The sequence below is a fragment of the Nycticebus coucang genome, chromosome 4 (assembly GCF_027406575.1).
Source record: "Nycticebus coucang isolate mNycCou1 chromosome 4, mNycCou1.pri, whole genome shotgun sequence".
Lineage (NCBI taxonomy): Eukaryota > Metazoa > Chordata > Mammalia > Primates > Lorisidae > Nycticebus > Nycticebus coucang.
This window is the reverse complement of record NC_069783.1, coordinates 103,526,393-103,554,360: the sequence shown is the minus strand read 5'-3', so window position 1 is coordinate 103,554,360 and position 27,968 is coordinate 103,526,393. Positions and strand designations below refer to the sequence as shown.

General features: G+C 36.2%; 1 protein-coding gene across 4 annotated transcripts in view; it reads right to left on the bottom strand.

The window, feature by feature from the left end:
• Nucleotides 1-27,968, bottom strand: part of CCDC138 (coiled-coil domain containing 138) — a 171,823-nt gene that overhangs the window by 24,780 nt on the left and 119,075 nt on the right. For 3 of the 4 annotated variants that reach the window (XM_053589055.1, XM_053589056.1, XM_053589057.1), the window contains 2 exons: nt 23,299-23,491; nt 10,697-10,873 (listed from right to left, as the gene is read on the bottom strand). The exons of the other annotated variant lie outside the window; for it this stretch is intronic. In XM_053589055.1, coding sequence (XP_053445030.1) covers nt 10,697-10,873; nt 23,299-23,491 — 370 coding nt within the window. The remainder of the gene's footprint in view (nt 1-10,696; nt 10,874-23,298; nt 23,492-27,968) is intronic. 4 annotated transcript variants of the gene reach the window in all.

Below are 27,968 nucleotides of genomic sequence, written 5' to 3'. Positions count from 1 at the left end.
AAGAACATCTCACCAACCTCTACCCCAGACAATTTTTTCCCCTAGCTTTGTAGTTTTCCATATTTCTGTTATTATTATAATAAAATAACAGACTTTAAGAAAGTCTGAAAATGAGGAAGAGAGCAAGATGGCAGCCAAGTAACTGCCCTGCAACTGGACACGGTGAGTCTGGGGAGATAGGACTCCAGGCTTCTTTGGCTGGTGGGATCTGCCTTTAATCATCCCTTTGAGGATACAGGGAATCAGCAAGAGACTTCTGGACCCCAAGAGGAGGACAAAAACAGTGGAAAACTGGCAAGTGGTCGCGTGTGTTCGATCAGTCTAATCCCGCAGGCAGCTGTAAGTACAGCAGCAGTGAGACTGCAAACTGGAAAGGCCTTACCTATGAACTGTTTCGGTGTTTTGGACTTGGCACTCAGTTGAACTGCCATGGGGAGAGCCTCAGCAGGAGTGCAGAGAACTTTGGGCGTTGTCGAGGGCCCCAGACTGAGCTGTTGAGCCAGACGAAACTAATAGTGTTTGGCTGTGGGCCACAGGAAGCCATTGTGAGAGAACTGCCCGGCAAGCTCCGCCCTCAAGGTTGCAGAGCAGGGATGGGGCAGGAGCTAGTAACCTAGTGACTGAGCAGCCTAAAAGGGGGGATTGAGCCACCTTATAGCCTTAACCCTCAGGGGCAGAGAGAGACCAGTTTTGGCACACTGGGTAAGTGGATAGCCACTTCGACAGTGATCCCAGTGACAAGCACTTTTCTGGGAAAGCTTCTGCTTAGCCAAGTTTAGAAGTTTAAATTGCCTTTTAAGAGGGCTGAAGAGAGATTTAGGGTGTCCACCCTGTGGGGTTTGAGAAATCAGCGGAGGCCTCCAGTCGTATCAGCATTGTGATTAACATCTCATACCCCAGAAGACCACCTGTTGCCCAGACGATATTCAACAAGATATATATACTGCTTTGTTTTTGATTGTTTTTTGTTGTTGTTGTTTGTTTTCTGTTTATTTTGTTCTTTTCCATACAGATTTTTTCTTTTCTTTTTTTCTTTCTCCATTTTTCTAGTTTAAATATAATTCCCATTGCTGCCTTTTTCAATAATTAGAACTTCATTTTTGCTAGTGTTTCTACCCCTATTATTTGGTTTTTCACCCAATTTTATCCTGTAAAGTTTTCTGTTTGCTTGTTTTGGTTTGATTTATAGCATTTTTGTCTTTCCTCTCTACTTGGTGGAGGTGGGATACTATGTCTTATCAGGCTAGCAAAGAGCTGCTGACCTCAAGGGAACCACCCAAACGGACACCCCCAAAGGTTGGAAGTTTTTTAAGGTTGTGTCAAAGTACCCTACTGTACACCTATATTGATCCTGTCTCCCTCTTTCTGTGCCTCTCTTCTTTTTGTCAATACTCCCTTTTATCCACTCCCTCTCCTTTCTCTATTTTCTTTTCGTTCTTTCTTTCTTTTATCCCTTCTTGCTCTTCAACTTTCTCATCCTTCTGGTCTGGTACCAAAAAGACTCATTGAAACCTTAGTCCACAGGCATGGGAACTTAAAGAGCAAGAGGAAGTGAAAGGAAAATTAGGGCAAGGAAACAGATAAAAGAAATCACTCATGAGGAAGAATCAGCAGAAAACTCCAGGCAACATGAAGAACCAGTCCAGAGCAACCCCTCCAAGGGAACGTGAGGTAGCTACTGCAAAGGATTCTATCTACAAAGACATGTTAGGAATGACAGAAAGGAAATTTAGAATACACACGATGAAAACAATGAAGGAAACTGCTAATAAAGTGGAAAATAACCAAAAGGAAATCCAAAAACAGAATCAAATAAGAGATGAATGATATGAAGAATATAGAAAGGACATAGCGGAGCTGAAGGAACTGAAGCAGTCAATTAGGGAATGTAAAGATGCAATGGAAAGTATCAGCAACAGGTTAGACCATACAAAAGAAAGAATTTTGGAGGTAGACGACAAAGTTCTTGAGATAACTCAGATAGTTAGGGGCAGAAAAGAAGAAAGAGAAAGCAGAACGTTCACTGTCAGAATTATAGGACTTTATGAAGCATTCCAACATACGAGTTATAGAACTCAGAAGGGAAAGAAGAATGTCCCAGAGGAATGGAAGCCATACTAGGAGAATATTACAAATGAAAATTTCCCAAATATCACCAAAGATTCTGACACACTGCTTTCAGAGAGATATTGGACCCCAGGTTGCTTCAACTCTAACCAAGCTTCTCCAAGACACATTGTGATAAACCTGTCCAAAGTCAAGACAAAAGAAAAGATTCTGCAAGCTGCCAGGAGTAAGCGCTAGTTGACCTACAGGGGCAAATCTATCGGGGTGATGGCAGACTTCTCTAATGAAACTTTCCAAGCAAGAAGACAATGGTCATCTACATTTAATCTACTTAAACAGAACAATTTCCAGCCTAGAATTCTGTACCGTGCTAAGCTAACCTTTAAAATTGACGGACAAATCAAATCATTTACGGATACACAAACATTGAGGAAATTCGCCACAACAAGACCCCAGCTCTACAGGAAATACTTCAACCTGTTCTACACACTGACCATCACAATGGATCAGCAGCGAAGTAAGAACTCAGAAATTAAAGGATAGAACCTAACTTCCACACTGATGCAAAAGATAAAACTAAGCAATGGACTCTCACAAAATAAGATGAATAGAATACTACCACACTTATCAATTATCTCAATAAATGTTAATGGCTTGAATTCCCCACTAAAGAGACATAGATTGGCTGACTGGATTAAAAAACACAAGCCATCCATTTGCTGTCTGCAAGAAACACACCTGGCTTCAAAAGACAAATTAAAACTCCAAGTCAAGGGTTGGAAGACAATTTTTCAGGCAAATGGAATTCAGAAGAAAAGAGTTGCAATCTTATTTTCAGATACATGTGGATTTAAAGCAACTAAAGTCAAAAAAGACAAAGATGGTCACTTTATATTGGGCTAGGAAAAAATACAAGAAGACGTTTCAATTCTAAATATTTACGTACCCAATTTAAACGCTCCCAGATTCTTGACACAGACCTTACTCAGTCTGAGCAGTATGATATCTGATAATACCATAATGACAGGGGACTTTAACACTCCTCTTACGAAGCTGGACAGATCCTCTAAACAGAAATTAAACAAGATATAAGAGATTTAAATGAGACCCTAGAACAACTGTGCTTGATAGACACACAAAGAACACTCCATCCCAAAGACAAAGAATATACATTCTTCTCGTCACCCCATGGAATATTCTCCAAAATTGATCATATCCCAGGACACAAAACAAATATCAACAGAATCAAAAGAATTGAAAATTTACCTTGTATCTTGTCAGACCATAAGGCACTAAAGGTGGAACTCAACTCTAACAAAAATGTTCAACCCCACAGAAAGGCATGGAAACTAAACAACCTTCTGTTAAATAACAGATGGGTGCAGGAAGAAATAAAACAGGAAATCATTAACTTCCTTGAGCATAACAACAATGAAGACACAAGCTACCAAAACCTGTGGGATACTGCAAAAGCAGTTTTGAGAGGAATATTTATCACTTTAGATGCCTACATTCGAAAAACAGAAAGAGAGCGCATCAACAAACTCACAAGAGATCTTATGGAATTGGAAAAAGAAGAACAATCTAAGCCTAAACCTAGTAATAGAATAGAAATATCCAAAATCAAATCAGAGATCAATGAAATGGAAAACAAAAGAATCATTCAGAAAATTAATGAAACAAGGAGTTGGTTGTTGAAAAAATAAATAGAATAGATAAACCACTGGCCAGACTAACGAGAAACAGAAAAGTAAAATCTCTAGTAACCTCAATCAGAAATGATAAAGGGGAAATAACAACTGATCCCACAGAGATACAAGAGATCATCTCTGAATACTACCAGAAACTATATGCCCAGAAATTTGACAATGTGAAAGAAATGGATCAATATCTGGAATCACACCCTCTCCCTAGACTTAGCCAGAAAGAAATAGAGCTCCTGAACAGACCAATTTCAAGTACTGAGATTAAAGAAACAATAAAAAATCTTCCAAACAAAAAATGCCCTGGTCCAGATGGCTTCACACCAGAATTCTATCAAACCTTCAAGGAAGAGTTTATTCCTATACTGCAGAAATTATTCTAAAAAAGTGAGGAAGAAGGAATCTTCCCCAACACGTTCTATGAAGCAAACATCGCCCTGATACCAAAACCAGGAAAAGACCCAAACAAAAAAGAGAATTTCAGACCAATTTCACTCATGAATATAGATGCAAAAATTCTCAACAAAATCCTAGCCAATAGATTACAGCTTATCATTAAAAAAGTCATACATCATGATCAAGTAGGCTTCATCCCAGGGATGCAAGGCTGGTTTAACATACGCAAGTCCATAAACGTTATCCACCATATTAACAGAGGCAAAAATAAAGATCATATGATCCTCTCAATAGATGCAGAAAAAGCATTCGATAAAATCCAGCATCCTTTTCTAATTAGAACACTGAAGAGTATAGGCACAGGTGGCACATTTCTAAAACTGATTGAAGCTATCTATGACAAATCCACAGCTAATATTTTACTGAATGGAGTAAAACTGAAAGCTTTTCCTCTTAGAACTGGAACCAGACAATGTTGTCCTCTGTCACCTTTACTATTCAACATAGTGCTGGAAGTTCTAGCGAATACAATTAGGCAAGACAAGGAAATAAAGGGAATCCATATGGGAGCAGAGGAGGTCAAACTCTCCCTCTTTGCTGACGACATGATCCTATACTTAGAGAATCCCAAAGACTCAACCACAAGACTCCTAGAAGTCATCAAAAACTACAGTAATGTTTCAGGATATAAAATCAATGTCCAGGGTGGTGCCTGTGGCTCCAGGAGTAGGGCACCTGCCCCATATACTGGAGGTGGTGGGTTCAAACCCAGCTGCGGCAAAAAAAAAAAAAAAAAAAAAAAAAAATCAATGTCCACAAGTCAGTAGCCTTTGTATACGCCAATAACAGTCAAGATGAGAAGCTAATTAAGGACACAACTCCCTTCACCATAGTTTCAAAGAAAATGAAATACCTAGGAATATACCTAACAAAAGAGGTGAAGGACCTCTATAAAGAAAATTATGAAATCCTCAGACAGGAAATAGCAGAGGATATTAACAAATGGAAGAACATACCATGCTCATGGATGGGAAGAATCAACATTATTAAAATGTCTATACTTCCCAAAGTGATCTACCTATTCAATGCCATTCCTATTAAAATACCAACATCGTACTTTCAAGATTTGGAAAAAATGATTCTGCGTTTTGTATGGAACCGGAAAAAAACCCCGTATAGCTAAGGCAGTTCTCTGTAACAAAAATAAAGCTGGGGGCATCACCATAACAGATTTTAGGCTGTACTACAAAGCCATAGTGGTCAAGACAGCATGGTACTGGCACAAAAATAGAGACATAGACATTTGGAATGGAACAGAAAACGAGGAAATGAAACTAACATCTTACAACCACCTACTCTTTGATAAACCAAACAAGAACATACCTTGGGGGAAAGACTCCCTATTCAATAAATGGTGCTGGGAGAACTGGATATCCACATGTAAAAGACTAAAACTGGACCCACACCTCTCCCCACTCACAAAAATTGATTCAAGATGGATAAAGGACTTAAATTTAAGGCATGAAACAATAAAAATCCTCAAAGAAAGCACAGGAAAAACACTGGAAGATATTGGCCTGGGGAAAGACTTCATGAAGAAGACTGCCATGGCAACTGCAACAACAAAAATAAAGAAATGGGACTTCATTAAACTGAAAAGCTTCCGTACAGGTAAGGAGACAACAACCAAAGCAAAGAGACAACCTACACAATGGGAAAGGATATTTGCATATTTTGAATCAGACAAAAGCTTGATAACTAGGATCTATAGAGAACTCAAATTAATTCACTTGAAAAAGGCCAACAATCCCATATTTCAATGGGCAAGGGACATAGCTAGAACCTTCTCTAAAAAAGACAGATGAATGGCTAACAAACATATGGAAAAATGTTCATCATCCCTATCTATTAAAGAAATGCAAATCAAAACCACCCTTAGATACCATCTAACCCCAGTGAGAATGGCCCACATCACAAAATCTCAAAAGTTCAGATGCTGACATGGATGTGGAGAGAAGGGAACACTTTTACACTGCTGGTGGGACTGCAAACTACTACAATCTTTCTGGAAGGAAGTATGGAGAAACCTCAAAGCACTCAAGCTAGACCTCCCATTTGATCCTGCAATCCCATTACTGGGCATCTACCCAGAAGCAAAAAAATCCTTCTATCATAAGGACACTTGTACTAGACTGTTTACTGCAGCTCAATTTACAATCGCCAAAATGTGGAAACAGCCTAACTGCCCACCAACCCAGGAATGGATTAACAAGCTGTGGTATATGTATACCATGGAATACTATTCAGCTATTTAAAAAAAATGGAGACTTGGGCAGTGCCTGTGGCTCAAGGAGTAGGGCACCGGTCCCATTTGCCGGAGGTGGCGGGTTCAAAGCCAGCCCCAGCCAAAAAAAATGGAGACTTTACATCCTTCCTATTAACCTGGATGGAAGTGGAAGACATTATTCTTAGTAAAGCATCACAAGAATGGAGAAGCATGAATCCTATGTACTCATTTTGATATGAGGACAATTAATGACAATTGAGGTCATGGGGGGGGAGGAAAAGCAGAGAGAGGGAAGGAGGGAAAGGGGCGGGGCCTTGGTGTGTGCCACACCTTCTGGGGGCAAGACATGATTTCAAGAGGGACTTTACCTAACAATTGCAATCAGTGTAACCTGGCTTATTGTACCCTCAATGAATTCCCAACAATAAAAAAAAAAAAGTCTGAAAATGCCCTCAAATACATTATTGCCATTCAACTGTTAAACAGCAGCAGTTACCTGCCACATGTTGCGGCAGTTTCTAGGCCGCAAGAGGGAATAAACTAAAATAATACAAACTTAAACCCCTCTATTTAAACTAAGCCTGACAAGAAAAGGAAAGCATTCTTTGAAACAAAAAAAGACTCAAGTTCTCACAGAGCAAAACCCAGATAAGTGAGTAATAGCTTTCAACCACTGACAGGAAAAAGAAACCACAAAGTATTTTTCTACAAGCAACACCAATAAGTTATTACATGATACACACTCATGCCAAAAATAGAATCAGAAGCTTTCTAATCCAAAAATAAAACTGTGTTCATAATGTATGTATGGCAAGAAAATACAAGGGGCAGATCTTAATTTATATTCAAAGAAACGCATTTCAGTAGGTTTCAAAAAACAGTATCTGTGCAGCTACTTCTCACTTTGGAAAAGATGAATCTGAGAGAAAGACGCAAGTGGAGAAGAGGAAAAAACCACCCTGCAGCACCACTCAGCACAACACACCTGCACTCGAAGCACCCGGCAGAGACAGAACAGGCTCCTGCTTCTAAACTACTATGGTAAAGAACCAGTCTTCTTAAATTTCCAATCTAACAGAGAACCACCACCCATCTTTTTACAAAATGCCATTAAAAATACTAACAAAATGAAATTTTAAAAATCAGAAAAATATAAATACAAGGCCCAAGCTTTGTCAGATTTAATAGATATAATATTACTGTCAAATTACTACACAAGTTTCTAAACACTCAATTTCTGTACTGACTTCCTTGTCATAGGCACTCTAAGCTTAGCCTACTGACATCTCCTCCACCCTGTGAAGGCTCCTAAGGAAGCTCCAGGCTCTGCAGAACCCTCCAAACGTGATGCTTTGAAACACGGCACCTTGAGTAGGGCTGACCACTAATGCCCATTATTAAGGTCCTATAAACCAGCTGCAAGTAAATTCTAATAAGACTTCTTTTGCAACGTTTTTCTACTTTCTTAATGATACAAGGAAATTAAGTATATGATGAAATTAATTTCCAATCTCAAAACTAGAAAAAACAAAACAAAATGTAAAATAATCTGATCTATCATTTGTTTATACTTTCAACATTGTGTTGGCTGACTTACATTAAAAATGGAAATATGGCTCGGCACCCATAGCTCAGTGGTTAGGGCACTGGTCACATACACTGGGGCTAGCGGGTTCAAACACAGCCTGGGCCTGCTAAACAGTAATGACAACTACAACAACAAAACAACAACAACAAAATAGCCAGGCGTTGTGGCAGGAGCCTGTAGTCCCAGCTATCTGGGAGGCTGGGGCAAGGGAATTGCTTAAGCCCAAGAGTTTGAGGTTGCTGTGAGATGTGATGCCACGGCACTCTACCAAGGGCGACACAGTAAGATTCTGTTTCAAAATAAATAAATAAATAAAAATTAAAAAATTTAAAGAAATAAAAATGGGAAATATATCAAGAAAACAAACTTCAGTCAGACATCATCAAAGATTTGCCCATTTCTGATCTTCTAAAAATTTCCTATCACTAAAATCAACATAGATTTTATGGTTATCAGCATTAGAATTTGCTTTATTTACTAGATTTAAACAAGAAAAGCATAATCTTGGATTTAAGAATAACTTGAACAAAGGTAAACAAATATGAATGACTGTTGACTTCCTAATCAAATATAATTTTTCCAAATTTGAATCTGTGGTAGCACCCAAGTAGGTGAAAATTATATTAATTTTTCCTTTGACTATAAGAAGAAATATCTCATCTCTGTTAGATATATTCAGTAAGGCTTTTTCTAATAAATAGATATTTACATCTGATAAGATTTTTTGTTTCTTCCTCATTAAAAAAATTTTCTGAAAAAAAAAAATTTCTATAAAACAAGTTGGAAATCTAGCTACTTAAATAATCATCTTGGGTCTCTGTGTCTAAATCCACTAATTTTTCACTTTTTTTGCTTTACTCCTTACAGTAGTAAGCTGAAATATAAGACCTGAAGACTTACTAATTTAGGTAGCCAGATACTCAAGTATAAGTCCAATATCTAACAGTTACAACTGGCTAAAAATATTGATAAAATAAGTCAGCAACCAATGATATTTTGAGACAGGAGAATAAAAACCCCTGGGAAACCCAATTGCAGTGCTATGGCAGAATGAGCCTAGGTCTGCAGTCAGAGGCTTTAAGTCATGACAATTAAGGTTATGGTGGGGGAGAAAGCAGAAAGAGGGACGGAGGGAGGGGGGTGGGGCCTTGGTGTGTGTCACACTTTATGGGGGCAAGACATGACTGCAAGAGGGACTTTACCTAACAATTGCAATCAGTGTAACCTGAGGCTTATTGTACCTTCAATGAATTCCCAACAATAAAAAAAAAAAAAAAAGTCTCACTTCTACCTTGGTCAAGCTATGGGAATCCCGGGAGAAATTACCTGATTTTTCTAGGCCTCAGCCTTCCTATCAGGGCTCCTTCACAGGGACGTGAACTTAAGATATGAAACCATACACCAACCAAATGCTTCCTTATAAGCATAACCATGCTTTGCACCCAACCATTAGGGGGTCACCCACAGGCAGCACCCAGTGCAAAGGTTGTCCTCTACTATGCAGAGCAATGGCTTTCCACTTCCAGTTTTCATCCATCCCTGGAGGGCATAAACCTTTCATTTTTAGTTTTTTTTTTTTTTTTTTGAGAGAGAGAGTCTTACTCTGTCACCCTTCGTAGAGGGCCTTGGTGTCATGGCTCACAGCAACCTCAAACTCTTGGGCTGAAGAGATCCTCTTGCCTCAGTTTTTCATTTTCATTTTTTTTTCTTAAGTAGAGACGAGGGCGGGAGGGTTGGGAGGGGTTTCACTCTTGTTCAGGTTGGTCTCAAACTTCTGAGCTCAAGCAATCCACCTGTTTCAGCCTCCCAGAGTGCTAGGATTACAGCCATGAGCCACGGTGCCTAGCCTAGTTTTTAGTTTTTGTTTTTTCTTGAGATGGGGTCTCATTGTGTTGCCCAGGCTAGTCTTGGACTCCTAGACTCAAGCTATCCTCTCATCTCAGCCTTCTGAATAGCTGTGACTACAGGCATGCCATAGAAGGAAAAGTGAAGAAGCCAGACCACAAAGGAAAAAGAATTATTTAAGCAAAATGGCTACTTGATACAAGTCAAGGGGGTTGTATGAGGTTCAAAGACCAACGTCAGTGGAAGCAAAGCAAAGCACTGATATTCAGCATCCTTGTACATAACTGTGCTCAATTAGAAACCAACAGCATTAAGTTAAAATAACTGGTTATGCCAGTATAAAAACCTAAAAGAAAAAATACTACAAACTATAAAACATTACAAATAGGAATCAGAGTAGCCACATAGATAGCCTAAGTCCCCCCTCCTGCCCACAGTTTTAAGAGGCAACAACAGGAATACGTTGTCTCATTATTCTCACTTTAGGTGGAGATATATTTGATGACTTCACTCCTTCTAAGCAAACAGGGAAGATACGATTAAATCTGTCAGAACAATGGGGTGAAAGAGAACAGAGAAAGAGGCTCAAATGTGTAACATTTGCAGTGTACACATAACAAATGACTACTGGAAATAGTGAAAACCTGAACAAAGGAGTGATGTTATTAATGATTCACACAATTGTCAAAAATATTTTTAAGCATTTAAATTACAAATGCAATAGTGTCTGTATCTATTGAGGATAGACAAATGAGGATAGAAAAAACATCCCATTTTCATTTCTGTATATATATAAAACTTAAAACTTACTAGATTCCACTGTCATCTGAAGCAAACTATCAATGACATTGGATAGGAGTCCTTTACTGGATATTCTTAGATGATTCAGTATTACTGGAACAGTGTGATATTTCAAAAACAAGATTTTTCCTTCATCTGTCTTCAAATCCACACAAAGAGAATCAAATGCCTGAGCCAGGTAATCAGCTGAAAAACAATATGTAAAATCAACTACCCTATTAATTCTCTGACTGGGAATCATAAACAGAAGGTAAAAAAGGAGTATTATCACTTTAACACATTCAACAGAAAAACAAAAATTAAAAGATAAGAGATTACAAGCTAAATTTAGATCCTAATTAATTTGTTAGAAACCAAAAGAGGCAGTATGATAGGGTAAACTTCACTTAGAATTTTCATATATTAACACTAAAATAACAAATAAGCCCTGCTTCTTTGTTATACCAAGAAAGAAAACCAATGACTAATAGTAAATGCCACAAATAATGTTTATTTGCCCTGTGTGATAACTACAACACACTTCCAAAAATTTAAACGGCATTAGTATTTCTATTTTATAATAGCTTTCTGAGATTACATATATTTATTGTTGTTGCTTTGTAAATGTTTACCTATTTCAAAATATAACTCTATACAAACTTGCTAAATGATTTTAAACAAGGATTAAAGCCTGTAAAGTCTGGATCGGGAAGCAATAATTTAACCAGAAATGAAATGTTAAGATAATTGCATCATTATACTTGAATACATGAAACAATCCAAGTCACTACTCTTACAATTTTACATTGTGCTTTTAAATGTATAGTATTCAAGTTTTCTAAAACACTTTCAAAATACTATCTGAAGGAATAAAAAAATTGTTCATGTTCTTCAAGCAACTGTAAACTAATTTTTCTACTGAGATTTCTGTTTAAAGGAGAAGGCTTAAGAGCACCTTGAATAACTGAAAGTATGACATTACTATATTAAAATTTACTGTCCTCTGGCCTCAGGTTGCTCTTCTTTCTTGCTGTTTGAGCTTATAGAAACAATAAACAATTTAAAACCCTAGTTATTAAGAATGAGAAGCTGAAAATAACTTGTGAAGTTAACATACACATGGGAGAATTCTGAGAAATTAAGATGTACCTCTGGATCAATTTATAGAATATTCCATTTTTATTTTTTGTAGAGTTTAGTTCAAGGAATGAACACTAACATTATTGTACTTAATTTCATAGTTAAAAAAACGTTGCAAATAAATGTATATTAATTAGGTTAAGAAAATTAGCTAGATTCTCTTCAGACTTGTTTTCTTTAGAAACATATTTTTTCCCATAGCAACACATGTAGAAGAATATAGACGACTCCTGAATGCAACTCTTTACAGCATTTTTATCACAGAATTTTTATCACAGCACCACCTACTGTACTTGACACAAATTACTTCATGTCTTAGGAATATCATCTGACAAGATTAAATGAGTTGAATGCTACACGGCATTTTAAAAAATAGATTGAATACAATTCTTTTTAGGTATGTAGGCATGAAAATTGCCCTTTATTAATTTGGGGGGAAGTAAAAATGATATTTGGTTATTTCTTCATGAGTGACTTTATTTTTGAGATAAATCGGAATTACATTCCCACTTTTAATTTCCCTAATAAAAATGCAAATGTGAAAATTTTCTAAAAACAAGACCAATTTAACTTCAAAAAGAATATTTTTAAAAATTTAGTTATAGATCATATCAAAGTTGGTTTTCTTATACATTATATTGTCTTAACAATGTTCTCACATTCAAGTACAATCTTTCTATTCCTTATCAAAAGTCAACATGTTGATCTTAACAAGTATTAAATAGTGCTTTCCATTATTTAGTCTATATGCTAGATCAAAAGATTAGAAAGTCGTTGCAGCAACTCCTTTCAAAAGGTGGACTCTACTGCCCACCCTTTGAATCTTGGCTGACCATGACTTTAACCATCAGAATACAGCAGAAATGATGTTGTGTGAGTTAGGACTTTGGGCCCCAAGTGGCCTTGAATCTTCCACTCTTCAGCTAGATACTTTTCTGCCACTTGTAAACAGGCCCTGTCGAGAAAGGCCAACAAAGAACAAGAGAGCCTAGCCAAGCAAAACCATTCAACTGAGCTAAGCCAAAATTACTAAGCCAGAGAAGTGAGCTAGTAAATAAAATGATAGTTGTTCTATGTCATAAAGTGTTCGGCTTATTATGCAGCAAAAGATAACTCATGTCGTCTAATGGATCTCAATTCTAAGTAAAACCAATACAATAATTAATGATGATGATAATGGCTAGCTTATTAAGAACTATATTCCAGACTCTTTTGCTAAACCTTCATGCTAATTCTCTTACCTAATCTTAAAAAAAAAAAAAAAATTGTAGTGTGAACAGAAAAGTGATCTTCTGAATGGCATACAGTGAGTAGTGAAGCTGAGACTTCAAACCTTAGTTGTTTGACCACAGTGCTGAAGTTCTTTACTACTGCATTATACTGGCTTCCTACCAAATCAAAGCTTCTTGGTTTCTGAGCATGGCAATAATTCCCTACATTTCTCTAAGCCTAAAGTCTAAGTACATAATTAAAAACCACACGAATCTGCATAAGGTGGGGGCCAAGTGCCAAGTGGGAAAGGACAGAACTAGTCCTAAAGCACATATTAAAAATATACATAAGTGTATTGCTGAAGAAAGCTATCCCTAAACCAAGTAACTCTATCAAATAAAATCCCATGATCTCTTTTAATAATTACATATAATTTAACCTAAAGATTAGTATGTACATATTGAAGAATTAATTATAACACTTTCACATGAACTCCTACATCTCCGTACTTACAATTGTGAATGACAGTAAGGGACACTGAGAAAGCTTTGAGATACATCAAAATTAAGAAACATAAAATAATTTTGATTACTATATTTTTTCAAAATAATGACCACAATACTCTATGCACTTTTCCATTTTTTGTAAACCATTCTTGAAAACACTCTTCCCTCTCATTTTCTTCAAGTGCTGTAAGCTCATTTTTGTAGCTGTCAACAGCTTTTTCAGGGCTGGAGAATCTTCCATACATTCAATTTTCCACTGTGTGGAACAGGAAATAATCCCATGGTGTTGGGTCAGGACTGTAGGGTGGATGAGTCATAAGTTTAACCTCTGAGAACTGAATGGTGGTGTTGGCTGTGTGTGTGTGTGGGGGGCACATGGTCATGGGGCAAGATGGTCTCTTACAGTCCCATCCTTGGCTACCATTCTTAAAGCTTCCCCCAAATTTTTGGTAGGCATATTGTTGTGTACCACTGAGAAGTAATAGTCCTTTGTTCCTCTGAGGAACAGTTGTGACATGACTGACCACTTTTAGAGAATAAAGTTGCCATTTTCTTTCTGACACTTCAGGGCAACTTCACTGGTGGATTTGGTGGATTTTCATCGGGAAAGTTATTCACACGTTGACTGACCCTTATTCTCTGGATCAAACTGTAAATCCAGGTTTCATCAGCAGTAATGATGTCAGACAGACATCTAGACTCACCTCCATCAAATCTGACCAGTGTTTCTTCACACCATTCAACACGGATGCACTTTTGTTCATCTGTCAGAGTGTGAGGCACCATCAGGATGAAACCTTCCTACTTGAAGATATCCGTGCAGGATTTTAGTCACTGCTGGTGATGTAATCTGTAGTGCTGCTTCCATACACTTAAATGTCACTTGACTGTTTTCTCAAACCATGTTTTCCATAGTAGTGTTGTTTTCCTCAGGCACTGCAATTGCCACATGGCCTCTCCTCTCTTCACCTTGCAGTGAAGTTCAGCTTCTTCTAAATTCTTAAAACCACCAAAAACTTGTCACAGGGAAAGAGTAAGGTCCCCAAAAGCCCACTGCAAACACTCAAGGCTTTGAAACTCCTTTAACCCACTTTTAAAATCATAGAAATCATCACGTGAAAGTGTCTCTTTCCAGCTCCATAGCTGACACCGCCTGAGTGCTGCAGACGGAAACAAACGAAACTTCCCAGTGACAACGATGAGCAGGGCAAGGCGAAACCTGCACGGGTGAATCAGAAAGGACGCTGTGGACTATGTTTCTTGGAAGTGAAATAATGGAACGTTGTATCTGTTTGAAATCCTTCGTAGTAACCTTTGTATAATAGGTACTGTCTTCCTGATGATGTTGTTAAGGGCCCAATACTTGGGATCAAGAAAAATCTGAGTCTGTGATATTTGTTTGGCCCTTACTTCACTCTTCTGTGAAAACGGCAATGCTATCTACCTCATAAAGTTACTGTGGAGAAAAAATTTGAAATGACCAAGTACAAAGATAAGAACATTGTCAGCAACAGAGCAAGAACTCAGTTAATATTCATTTCCTTTACTATTCCAGTCACGGGTTTATCAGTTATTTATCCTTTATGATTATTACAAACTGCACATTAATACCTTTGAACTTTTTCCCTTGTAAATTATTTCCTGGCAGTAAACCCCACGAAAGGTTATGATGTCTTTTGGTGGTGCCCATGAACAGAAAGCCCTTCAAAATTATTATAACTTGCAATACAACCAAAATTATGCCTGTAGGCTCTCAGTGGCGCATTATATTTGATTATTTTACTTCTATGAGTAATAGATAAGGCTATCTTACACTTAGATTTTATTTCAGAGATTCAGCATAATAAGGTGATTAAGTATGGAGGCTTTACTTCTCTATGCTGCAAACTCCTCATTTGAAAAACTGAAATACTGGGCGGCGCCTGTGGCTCAGTGAGTAGGGCGCCGGCCCCATATGCCAAGGGTGGCGGGTTGGGACCCAGCCCCGGCCAAACTGCAACAAAACAAACAAAAAAAATAGCCGGGCGTTGTGGCGGGTGCCTGTAGTCCCAGCTGCTCGGGACGCTGAGGCAAGAGAATCGCGTAAGCCCAAGAGTTAGAGGTTGCTGTGAGCCATGTGACGCCACGGCACTCTACCCGAGGTGGTACAGTGAGACTCTGTCTCTACAAAAAAAAAAAAAAAAGAAAAAAGAAAAACTGAAATACTAATAATACTGATATCTCATAACCTTGTTGTAGGAATTAATGACTTAATATACATAAAGCACTTAGCCCAAAACATAAGAAGTGCTAAGTGTTTATTCCTTTGTTGGTTATCTCAGAAAAGAATATGTTTTTAGGAAGTCACACGTTACATAGTAGGGTCAAGAGAGTGAACATTAAAAATTGATAGAGCTGGGTTAAATTAGATTCTGTCAAATACTGGTTGTATAACTTTGGCACACTTATTTAACCTTTGTAAGCCTTGTCATTGATGGGGGATAATAAAACTCAGAGATAATATATGAAGGGCAGCATTACAGGGCCAAATTCACGCCAAGGAGTATTATGTATGCTGATTTTTATTGAACAATCTATTCACTATAATCAAGTATTATCTCTATAGATCAAACACTTAATATTTATTATAAGTATTATCTAGCACATTTTTCTCCTTTATTTTTTCTACTAAATGTATTAATCTTGTAATTGATATTTCTCTTATAAACAGAAAACATATTAAGTCTATTATAATGTAAGAGTTTCCTTGTGTTTAAATTTTTAATTCTCCCAGAATTTACTGCAGTGCATAAGACAGTAAACTAAATTTTATTTTTCTCATTTTCCTGGTGGTATTTACTAGCTCTTTTAGTAGGCTTTCTTCATAACATCACGAAATTATACAAACTGAGATCCAACAGCTTCCTTCCAACTTTCAGCCTACTCAACCAGCCTCCCTGGTACACCTAACAAGGCAGGTAGAAAACACAAAATCAAAAAGGAATCAGCTTATCAGCTCTGGAATTTGATACTGATGTGAATTTGAAGGCACTCACCTTCTTTAATCATGTTAATTTCTTCTCCCTCAAACATGAGGATAGAAAAAGCATTCCTTGGGGTAACGTGAATCTTCAAAAGGTATTACAAAGGCACTCGATGAACTGTGAGACAGGACTCCTCGAATTGTCTTCCTTAAAAAATCAGTCCTGCATACTGACTATTCTTCCACAGAGAGTTTAAAAGTTAAATAAGTTTGGGAAATGCTGCACACAGTATATTCAAGTTTTAGAGATTTATAATACCCATTAGGACATTAAAGTAATGAAATTATTAAATTTTACTTATCCTAAAATTTCCCAAACATTTTCAACTACAGACCACCATGACCTCTCCTTTCTTCTTAGGCGCATCTATTATTTAGCCCACAGAGATGTTTTCCTATGAAACGGACTGCCAGGATGCATAATGCGAACAAGCAGACATATTTTTAAAGTAGCTATCAAAGGATATGGGGCCTCTCTGGGTTCTCACTCTTATTTCCCACGGAAGCTGGCACAGATTTTTAAACATCTCCAGTTTTAAAAGACTAATTCTGAACTTTTCAAACACAAAAAATATAGAGAAAATGGTGTGAAAAACATCCATGCTATAAATTTAACAGCTATTGATATTGTGCCATCAACATTCTTTTTAGAAAAGAAATAAAATGTTAGAAAAAGAAATAAATTTAACAAAAATTAGTAACGTGTTTGTCAGAACTGGCGATTTGGGGATGGTTTTACAACTTTGGTGTACCACTTCACCCCTTTAGGAACTTTGTTAATTAATCAAAACTGGGAAGAGATGTTTTTATGGAGGGTGGTAATTTCTGAATACTACACAGGCAATCCTGTAACTTTTAAAATATACTTTACTATTTAAAAAAATGTATTCTTTAGATTTTTAATAAGATACCAAACCAGTTAATTATATTCACTCTGAGAGTCTGGTAATGTTTTAACTACTTTTTCAATTTTTATTCCTCTCAATTTTTATTCCTTTTATTAGCTCTTAAAGCTAATCTGATACCAAAGTAGACCTAGAAGATTTCTTTCAGCTACCCATTTGCATATTAATACCTGTGGACTCTGCTAAGTGATTTTTAAGATAGCTTTAAATCATATTTGTAAATGAGTTCTAAGTAGTTTCTTCACTATCTGTTTAATAAAAATGTTTTAAAGCCATTTTCATAATGAGAATGAACATCTGAATTTTTCAAAGGGAAAAATATCAATTATGTATTCATAATTGTGTATTTAGATAAAAGGAAAAATCAATGTATGTCTTTTAAAATGATAAACTAACGAAGCACTTTTCAGAAATAGGCAATGACAATAATAAAAAGTCTAACTATAGCCTGTTGGAAGTTGTCTATCTCCTCATGGAGACTTGTCCAAAAAGGCTACAGGATAAAGAAATGCTTATATTGTTTTATAAAGAGGAATCACTGGCTGAAAAGAAATTTAATTTACTTAGAAATTGGAAAAATTTCATAAGAAAAATAAATAAAATAGTCAAAAGTTTCGAGGATGGACAAGATATGCCATTAAGTGAACTCTGTTTAAAACCTTTATTACCAATTATCATAGAAAGCTTAGAATTCACCCAATATCAATACAAATAAATTATAAACAGATTGCTGAATGAAAACAGTAAGTTGTAGAGCAGCATGGTATGTTATAATTGGAATTTTTTAAAAAGAAGATAAACCCAAAGTAATGCTCTGTTTTCTAGAAACTCATTTGTATGTACACAAAATTTGAAAAGGTCTAGAAAAAAGTACACCGAAATATTACCAGAGATTCTCTCTGCAGAGAAACACAGAAATTTTTATGGAGGGGAAGGGAGAAGAGAAGTGTGTAAGTATTTTGAACACTTTTATTAAAATAGATACAATAGATGTTTTTATTACTTGTGTAGGTTTTTTTTTTTTTTTTTGAGACAGAGACTCGAGCTGTCGCCCTGGGTAGAGTGCTGTGGCATCACAGCTCACAGCAACCTTCAACTCCTGGGCTTAAGCGATTCTCTTGCCTCAGCCTCCCAAGTAGCTGGGACTACAGGTGCCAGCTACATGCCCAGATATTTTTTGGTGGCAGTTATCATTGTTGTTTGGCAGGCTCGAACTGGATTCAAACCCACCAACTCTGGTGTATGTGTCTGGCGCCTTAGCTGCCTGAGCTATAGGAGCTGAGCCATAGTAGTTGAGTATTTCTAAAAAGATTCTAAAAATATAAATGTCTTGCTCTAAGATGGTGTCCGTAGCTCAATGGGTAGGGCACCGGCCACAAATAACGAGGTTGGTGGATTCAAACCCAGCCCAGGCCAGCTAAAACAACAACAACAAAAAATAGCTGGGACTTATGGCAGGCGCCTGTACTCCTAGCTACTTGGGAGGCTGAGGCAAGAGAATCACTTAAGCCCAAGAGTTTGAGGTTGCTATGAGCTATGACGCCACAGCACTCTACTTAGGGCGACAATTTGAGATGCTGTCTCAAAAATAATAAATTAATTAATACAAATGTCTTAAAAATTTATAAATGTGGCCAGGTATAATGGCATACTTAAAGTGCACACTTTAGGAGTCCAAGATCAGCCTAAGCAAGAATGAAACCTATCTCTACAAAAAAATAGAAAAATTAGTTGGGCAGGATTGTGTGCACCTGTAGTCCCAGATACTTGAGAGGCTGAGACAGAAGGATTGCTCAAGTCCAGGAGTTTAAGGTTGCAGTGAACTATAATGACTCTAGCAAAGGCAGAGTCAAGAAGCAAGACCCTGTCTCAAAACAAATAAGCAAACAAACAAAATATATAGATGCATGAAAACCTCTAAGAATTGTTATCAAAAATTTCTGATATGGAAACACTAGATGAGTTAGAATTCTCTCATCACACTTATTTTTAAAATTTTCAGCTGAATTAAAGACAAATGTAAAACATAAGAAAAAACACTTTAAGAAAATTTATAATATAGTTTGTAAACAGGAAATTCAGAAATCACAACAAATACATATTATTTAACTAAATAAAAATTTAAAATTGACAACTACAATAACAACAACAAAGAAAAATAGCTGGGCATCGCAAGATAAACCATAAACTATTATTCATAGTGACAAAAATAGGAAACAATTGGAATATTCACTGATAAGATGGTTAAATAACAGATCCCTAAGATGTTAAAGAAACTAAACAAAATATATTAAAAATAAGGAATTCGATCTATATGGATGGACCTGGAAGTGAAACAGAGGAAGCTGCAGAGGATATAGATCAGGCTATTGAACACCTAGCAGTTTCCTGGAGAGTGGTACGCACTTGAGATACTTGAGAGGCTGATTAGACTGTTAAGAGCAGGACTCATGGCTGGGCCTCTTATCAGGCCCCAATTCCTCCATAACTTGCTTCAGGGTCCTAAACAATCAGCTCCAGGGAGGGCTGTGAACAGGTAGACACTCATCTCTCAGGGAACAATGAACTAGAAGGGCTGAATCTGACAGAGGACACTCCCTTTACTAGGTCTCATTCTTACTTCCTGTACCATCACAGGGCCTGACAGAGCTTCTGAAGCCTATCTGGCTCTGATGTTTCTTCCTAAGTGCTGCCATGTGCTTGGATATGACTGGGACCAAGGCTCCTTTACACCTGTACTCACTTGCACACATGTCCTATCCAACCTCTCACAGCTCCAGGATGTGCATCCTACCTGCCTGCAGCTCTGGAGGGAGGATGGGCTGTTGGGAAGTACTCTTCTCTCCAGAACCCTTCACCCCCTGGGCTTCTCTCAACAGTAGCAGCTCATACTTTGACACCAAGTGGGATATGAATAATATTAAAACCCACCAGGTTTGGGCTTAAAAGAGATCCCTGCGCCTAGGCTGGGTATGGTTGGTCTGTGAGGTAAAGAACTCATATATTTTCTTTGTTCCATTGTGATTAGTCTCAGGTCTTTTTTCAGGCCACCAGGTTGAGGAGCACATAATATCTATCAGACAAGAAAGAGCCTTACCAGAGAGAACTGCTGACAGCAAGTATAACTGGAGATTAGCAGGGCAGGCAGTGAAGCCAGGGAAACATGTTATGACCTGTCTGTGGTCAAGGGAGTGGTCAGGAGGGCAATGAAAGGTCATAGAGAGGGGATGAACAGGAGAGCTGAATTTAGGCAGCATTCTTGAATTCCACTGGCCAGAGGTCAGCAGGGTATGGAAAAGAGAGGTAATACCCAGATGTCTAGAGGAGACCAAGGAAGAGAGAAGAATAGAAGTGACCAAGAGCTCAGCTGGACAAGCTTCTTATATTTCTATTTACAGTTTTCATGACATTTAGGAAACTTGGGGCCATTATTTCTGAAGTACTTATTTGTCTCCCCTCTTCATGGACTCTAAGGACATATATATATTTTGTCCTAAAACTCACTGATGTTCTGTCTTGTTTTTCTTAGACTTTTTTCTTCTAGGTAATTCATTTTGGACAGTTTCTATTGCTGTGTATTTTAGTTTACTGGTCTTTTGTCTGCAATATCTAATACTCTCTACTGCATTTTTAGTCTCAGGCCTGGAGTCTTTCATCTCTAGAAATGTAACTGATGTCTTTTTCTTTTTCCTTATCTTCCATGTGTCTCCTTACCAGGCTCATACTTTCCTCTACTTCTTGAATATACAGAATATAGTAATAATAACTGTTCTAAAGCCCTTACCTACTAATTCTGTTATCCATATCATGTTTGATATGATTCTATGTTCTCAAAAAAAATTACTTGTTAAAGGAAAGAAATCAAATTCATTAACTCAATAAATAATATGAAGTACTATTTTGAGCTAATTCTGGACTTCCTAATTCCACTGTCCTGTTTTGATGTATTAAATCTATCATTCATTTTTTTATTATTACATTTTATGGTTGTTTTAAAGTCTGCTAATGCAAGCTTCTGCTCCAGTGTTGCTGTTTTATTTGTTTTAAATCATTATTATAATATTCATAATTAAACCATTATTACATACTTTATCACAATATTCATTGTAAATATTTTTTCCATATAAACGTCACGTGACATCACTGTCTCAATTTACACAATCTATACTGGAATTTTAACTGGTATTACACTAAGCCATGTAGGATATCTTATCATTTTTAACACACTTGGTCTTTGCAGGTAAAAAGAATAAAAGTCCTTTATTTCTGACATTTAACTTCAACAACAATCTTTATCAACCTATTTATTCATCCACTTTTATCCATTTCTTTATCTTACTATATTTCTTTAAATGCCCTCAATTAATATAGAGTATCCGTGAATTAATATTTTTACTCCTTTCCAATATTCATACTTGGTTTTCTCATTGCTTATGAGAAAGCTTATTACTGGTTGGCAGTACTGTACCCCAGGGAGCAACAATTCTCTCCTGTTTTATTTCCCCCTTTCAAATAAACATCCCTTATTGCATTTCTCCCTTTTTTATAGTTTTATCACAGGAATGAGCATTACATATTATCAAATAATGTTATATGTTGACATACAATTTTACATATTTTTCTTAATCAAATGATTAATGACTAATAATTTTTCTTATATTAGAGTGGCTCTGAATTCCTGATACTAACCTTATTTGATCTCTGGTGAATAAGTACATTTTTTAATGTGTGACTACGGTCTGTCAGTTAAAGCTCCACTTAAAATCTGTTCATTTGTGTGTGTATGTGTACATGTGTATATTTTTTCCTATGTTTCTGAGATAAGTCTGTAATAAACATTATTTTGAGCTAATGCCCTCTTCTCATTAAGTGAGCTTTCGAACACTTACTGCCTAGTCCATTATAATTTTGAGAACTATAACCATAAGGAAGCAAAATAACTCTGAGGATGAAGTTATACAGATTTCTGCTTTTTTCATCAAGTCTATAACATCAAGCATAACTAAATAAAACATGCTTCAGAGAAAGAAGTCAGATTAAATTACTGTCATGACACACTTAAAAAAAACCGCCAGTCTGAGTGATATAATTTAACGAAGGAAATAGAAAGATGATATACTTAGTGACTATGTTGTCATAATTCACATTAACAAAAAGTATCATATTTAATAATATAAAAAGATAACTAATTATAGCTACATATAAAGTTTGGCCAACTTTCACTAAAAGATTATTTTTAATTCATTTATTTCCTTATTCACTATTATATACCAAGCACCAGGCTAGGTGTAGGAGGACAATGGGAAACAAGACATGTTTTTTCCTCAGTAAACCTGCAAACTAGGGCAGGGACAGACAAACATTTCCTGTAAAGGTCCAAATAATAATACAGACTTTAGAGGCTGTTCAGCCTCTCTGCCAACTACTCAACTCTGTCACTGAAGGGCAAAGAGAGTTACAGATATATAACAAATTATTTAGAAAATAAATAGTGGGACAGATTTTGCCCAGGGACTATAGTTTTCCAAGCCACTCGCTAGTGGAAAATAACAAACTAGCAATTTGAATCTTACATGGAAAATAGAGCAATAGTAGTAAAGGGTGCTATGGCAACATGACCTAAGAGAATCAACAAGGCTTTCTGAGAGGAGCAATCCAACTAAAGACTCCATTTTCTCAAATTCAGCCAATAAAAGTAGCTTTTTGGTAATGTGCCATCATGAAAAAACTCAAAATCTTATTCCAAAAATGTAGAATATATTTGATTATAAAAAAATTGCTTTATTATACAGAATTCTCTCCTACCTGTTTATCACAATTATACCATAAGCATACTTGGAAGCTTACCTTGAGTGACTGTTTTGAGAACAATTAAGGTTGATAAAAATCTCAGTGGCAAATTAGAGCTCTTAAAGAAAGCAGCTGTCTTTGGTTTATTCTCCCCCGAATGCTCTAAAGAATTATCCTGATTTCCTTTAGTTACTACTCCTTTAAATATGTCTTCACCCAATCTCCTCAATGTTGAAGTCATAGTTGAATGCTGTTAAAAATATATATAATCTTTGTATATTTATTCATGTTCAGAAAATATTTATTTTAAATACTATGATCAAGGATATGAACTAAAAGTGAATTTTGCTAATTTAAAAAAAGTTGAAAATATGCAAGGTTGGAAAGTGACAATTTTATAATTAACTTTTAAGAAATTACTTACCTGTGACTTTACATTGTTCTGAAACATGTAGGAACATAAGACCATGCTATACTTCTGTCACAGAGAAATATGACCAGAACAGATATGAACTACCTATACTCTCAGTTCCTCATTTCTCCACTATCACTAGGCTTACCAGCTACACCTTCAATGTGTCTGCTTATGGAATGACCACCTAGATGCCTCACTGCCTTCAGCCTCACTCTGACCATAAATGTCACAGTGACTAAAAACTGTTAATAATATTAGAAGAATAAAATACACAGGGCTAGAATCAGGGATAATACTCTGAGAGAGTAAACTAAAACAAGAAAAATGGGCAAAACAAAAATAATAGCCCAGAACTACCCTTAAAATGACATAATGACATTCCATATATCCATTAAGAATCATAAGAAAGGAAATCATTTCAAAGTGTTAAAGATAAGTATGCTTAAAACAGACTTAGAAATAACTTAAAATTTCCTTTATTATGACCAAATTCTCTAACGTCCTGTCACTGAGTTTAATAGCATGGGAATTTGTGACCAGATGGTTTGCAACTCAATGGAAACAAAACATATAGAGAATAGGATTTTCATTTTTCCATTTTTTAGAAAACAAAACATATAGAGAATAGGATTTTTAAAATAATAGTCATGTGTTTTAAAACTTCTGTGTAAAAATAATAAAAGTAAAAATACTGCAAATTTCTATTTATAGCATGTTAAAATGATAGGATAAAGGCAATTTTACTTTTTTGCTTTTTTATTACCTCAAATGTTTTATACTACTTTTATAATGAAAAAATAATCTTAAAAACATACGTGTGGTACTATTTCTCTTTCATTAAAGGAGAAAGAGAAAAATCACAAAAATAGAACTTTTAATTATAGATGAAATGTTACCTAAGTACATAGCAATCTTTACTAAAAACAATATAGACTCAAATGTCTATTTTTCAATTTAAAATCACTCATCATACGAAGAAATGAAAAGATCTCAAACTGAATGAAGACAATTACTGCCAATGTCAATATAACAGAAAGTTAGAATTTATTGACAAAGATTTCAAAGCAGTCATGATAAAATGAGCTATTGCAAACACATGTAAAATCTCCTCAAAGAAAAGAAAGCCCTACCAAGAACATATAAGAACATACAGAAGAACCGAATGGGTATTTTAGAAGTAGAAATAAAACAACCTATTTTTTAAAAAAAACTCAATAAAGAATGGAGAGGAAAGAGGAAAGAATCATTTACTTGGAAAATAAAACAGAAGAAAATACTCAACCTGAACAACTGAAAACAAACTGGAAAAACAACAATAATCATCACTACCAGAAACTTCAAGTAACTTCCTGAAAAACTATAATAAAAGACAAAAAGTCATGCCATTAGAATCCTAAAGGAGCAGAAAAAAAAAAAATCAGGGGGAAAAAAATGCTTTAAGAAATAATGGTTTAAAAATATTTTAAGAAATTCCAGATTTGGAAAAAAAAAAAAAAAAAGTACAGATATTGAAGAAACTGAGAAAACACCAAACGGGATAAATCTAAAGAGATGAACATCAAGACCTATCATGGTGAAGGGGTTCCCAGATGGCAGACTAGAGATATCTCCTCATCAGCTGGTCTTGGCCACCTCAACATCAAAACACAGAGACAAGGAGAATTAAGGAGAAGGAAGGAGTGAGAGAAATAAGTAGAAGACGTAAACAAGAAGAAAACACACAGGAGGAGGAATCAACAAAAAAAAAAACTCTGGCAACATGAAAAACCAGAACAGATCAATCCCATGGAAGGGATCATGAGGCACCACCCCAGAGGCTCCTAAGTATAAAAATTTATGGAAACAACAGAAAGGGAATTTAGAGTATGGATGGCAAAAATGATGAAGGGAATTGAAGGGTAAATGGAAAACAATCAAAAGGAAATCAAAAAATTGACCCAAGGAGTGAATGAAAGATAATGAAATTAGAAAGGATATATTGGACCTTAAAGAATTGAAGAAGTCATTCAGGGAGTTTCACAATGCAGTAGAAAGTTTCAATAACAAATTAAACAATGGAGAAGAAAGAATCTCAGAGCTTGAAGCTAACTCAGTTATTTACCGAAACAGAAAAGCACAGCAATCTCTTAGAGAATTATGGGACTTCATGAAGCTTAAAAACATACAAATGATAGGTTATCTCTGAAGGAAAAGAAGTTCGACCCCAAGGTATGGCAGCCCTGCTGGAGGATATCATAATTGAAAACTTCTCAAGCATCACCAGACACCAAAGAATTAGATGCACTCCTTTTAGATGAACATTGAATCCTGGTTCATCTCAATTCAAGTAGAGCATCTCCCAGACACATTGTAATGAATCTGGCCATGCCAAAATGAAAGCGACAATTCCACAAGCAGCCAAGAGTAAGCACTACTGACCTACAGGGGCAAATCTATCAGAGAGAAGTGAACTTCTTGGGTGAAACTTTATAAGCCAGAAGAGACTGAGCTCACACTTTCAATATATTTAAACAAAACAACTACCAGTCTAGGATTCTGTATCCTGTTAAACTACGTTTCATATTAAAGGGAGAAATCAAATCTTTTACCAAAAAGCAAACATTGAGGAAATTTGCCACTACAATATCAGCTCTGCAGGAAGTACTCAGAACCATACTACCATATCACACACAGCCCATCATAATGGACCATCAGTAAAGGAAAAACACCCCAAAAACTAAAGGCCAAAGTCTAGCTTCCACAATGGCCCAAATGATAAAACTAGGCGAGACCTCCACAAAAGAAGATGAACAGAACACCACATTTATCAATTATCTCAATAAGTGTGAATGGCTTGAATTCCCTACTAAAGATGCTGGCTGACTAGATAAAAACTATAAGCCAACTGGATACTGTCTTCAGGAAACATATATAACCTTTAAAGATAAAACAAGACTCAGGTGAAGGGCTGGAAAACAACATTTCAGGCAAATGGAAATCAGAAGAAAACAGGAGTTGCAATCTTATTTCCAGATACAACTGGATTTAAAGCAACAAAAGTAACCAATAACCAAAAGGAAAGAAAGACAAAGATGGACACTAAATGCTGGTCAAGGAAACAATAACAAGAAGACATTTAAATCTTAAATATATATGCACCCAACTTAAATGCTCCCAGATTTATAAACAAACACTAGCTAGTGTGAACAGTATGATATCCTACAACACCATAATAGCCAGGTACTTCAACACCCAACTGACAGAACTGAACAGATCCTCTAAACAGAAAAGAATAGACAAAGAAACAAAGGACTGAGACATGAAACTAGAACAACTGGGTTTAAAAGACATATACAGAACATACCACCCCCAAACTGTTGAGTGTACATTCTTCTTGTTAGCTCACATATCATTCTCCAACTTGATCACAGCCAAGGATACAAATTGAACCTCAAAAAATTTAAAAGAATAGGAATTATACCTTAGCCCACAATGGAACAAGGGTATAACTCAACTCCAAGAAAAACCTTCGTCTCTACACAAATTCACGGAAACTAAACAACCTTATGCTGAACAACAGCTTGATCAAGGAAATAATGAAGAAAATCATTAGATTTCGTGAACAACCTGTAGGATACTCTAAAAGCTGTCACTAGGTGGGAAATTTATCACATTAGACGTCCACATCAAAAAAACAGAAATAGTAGATATCAACAACCTAGTAAGTCATCTCAAGGAAATGGAAAAGAAAGAGCAATCCAATCCCAAATGTAGCAGAAGAAAAGAAATAACCAAATTTAGATTAAAATTAAAAGAAATCAATAAGAAAAGAACCATTCAGAAGGTTAGTGAAACAAAAATGTGGCTCTTTGAGAAGATCAATAAAATCAATAAACCTCTGGCCAGATTCAGTAGAAACAAAAAGGTAAGATCTCTAATAACCTCAATCAAAAACAAAAAAGAAAAAATAACAGATACCACAGACATGCAAAAGATCATCTATGATATCTACAAAAAAAATCTATGCCCAGAAAATTAAAAATGTGGAGGAAATGGACCAGTATCAAGGAATGTACTACCTCTCTAGCCTTAACCATAAAGAAAGAGATCTTCTGATCAGATAAATATCAAACACCAAAATTACAACAATAATAAAAAAAACTTTCAACAAATAAAGTCTTGGACCAGACTGTTTTATACCAGAATTCTACCAAACCTTCAAAGAGGAGCTTATATTTATCTTGCAGAACCTATTCCAAAACACCAAGAAAGAAAGAACCCTCCCAAAAACATTCTATGAAGCAAATATCACCCTGATACCAGAGCCAGGAAA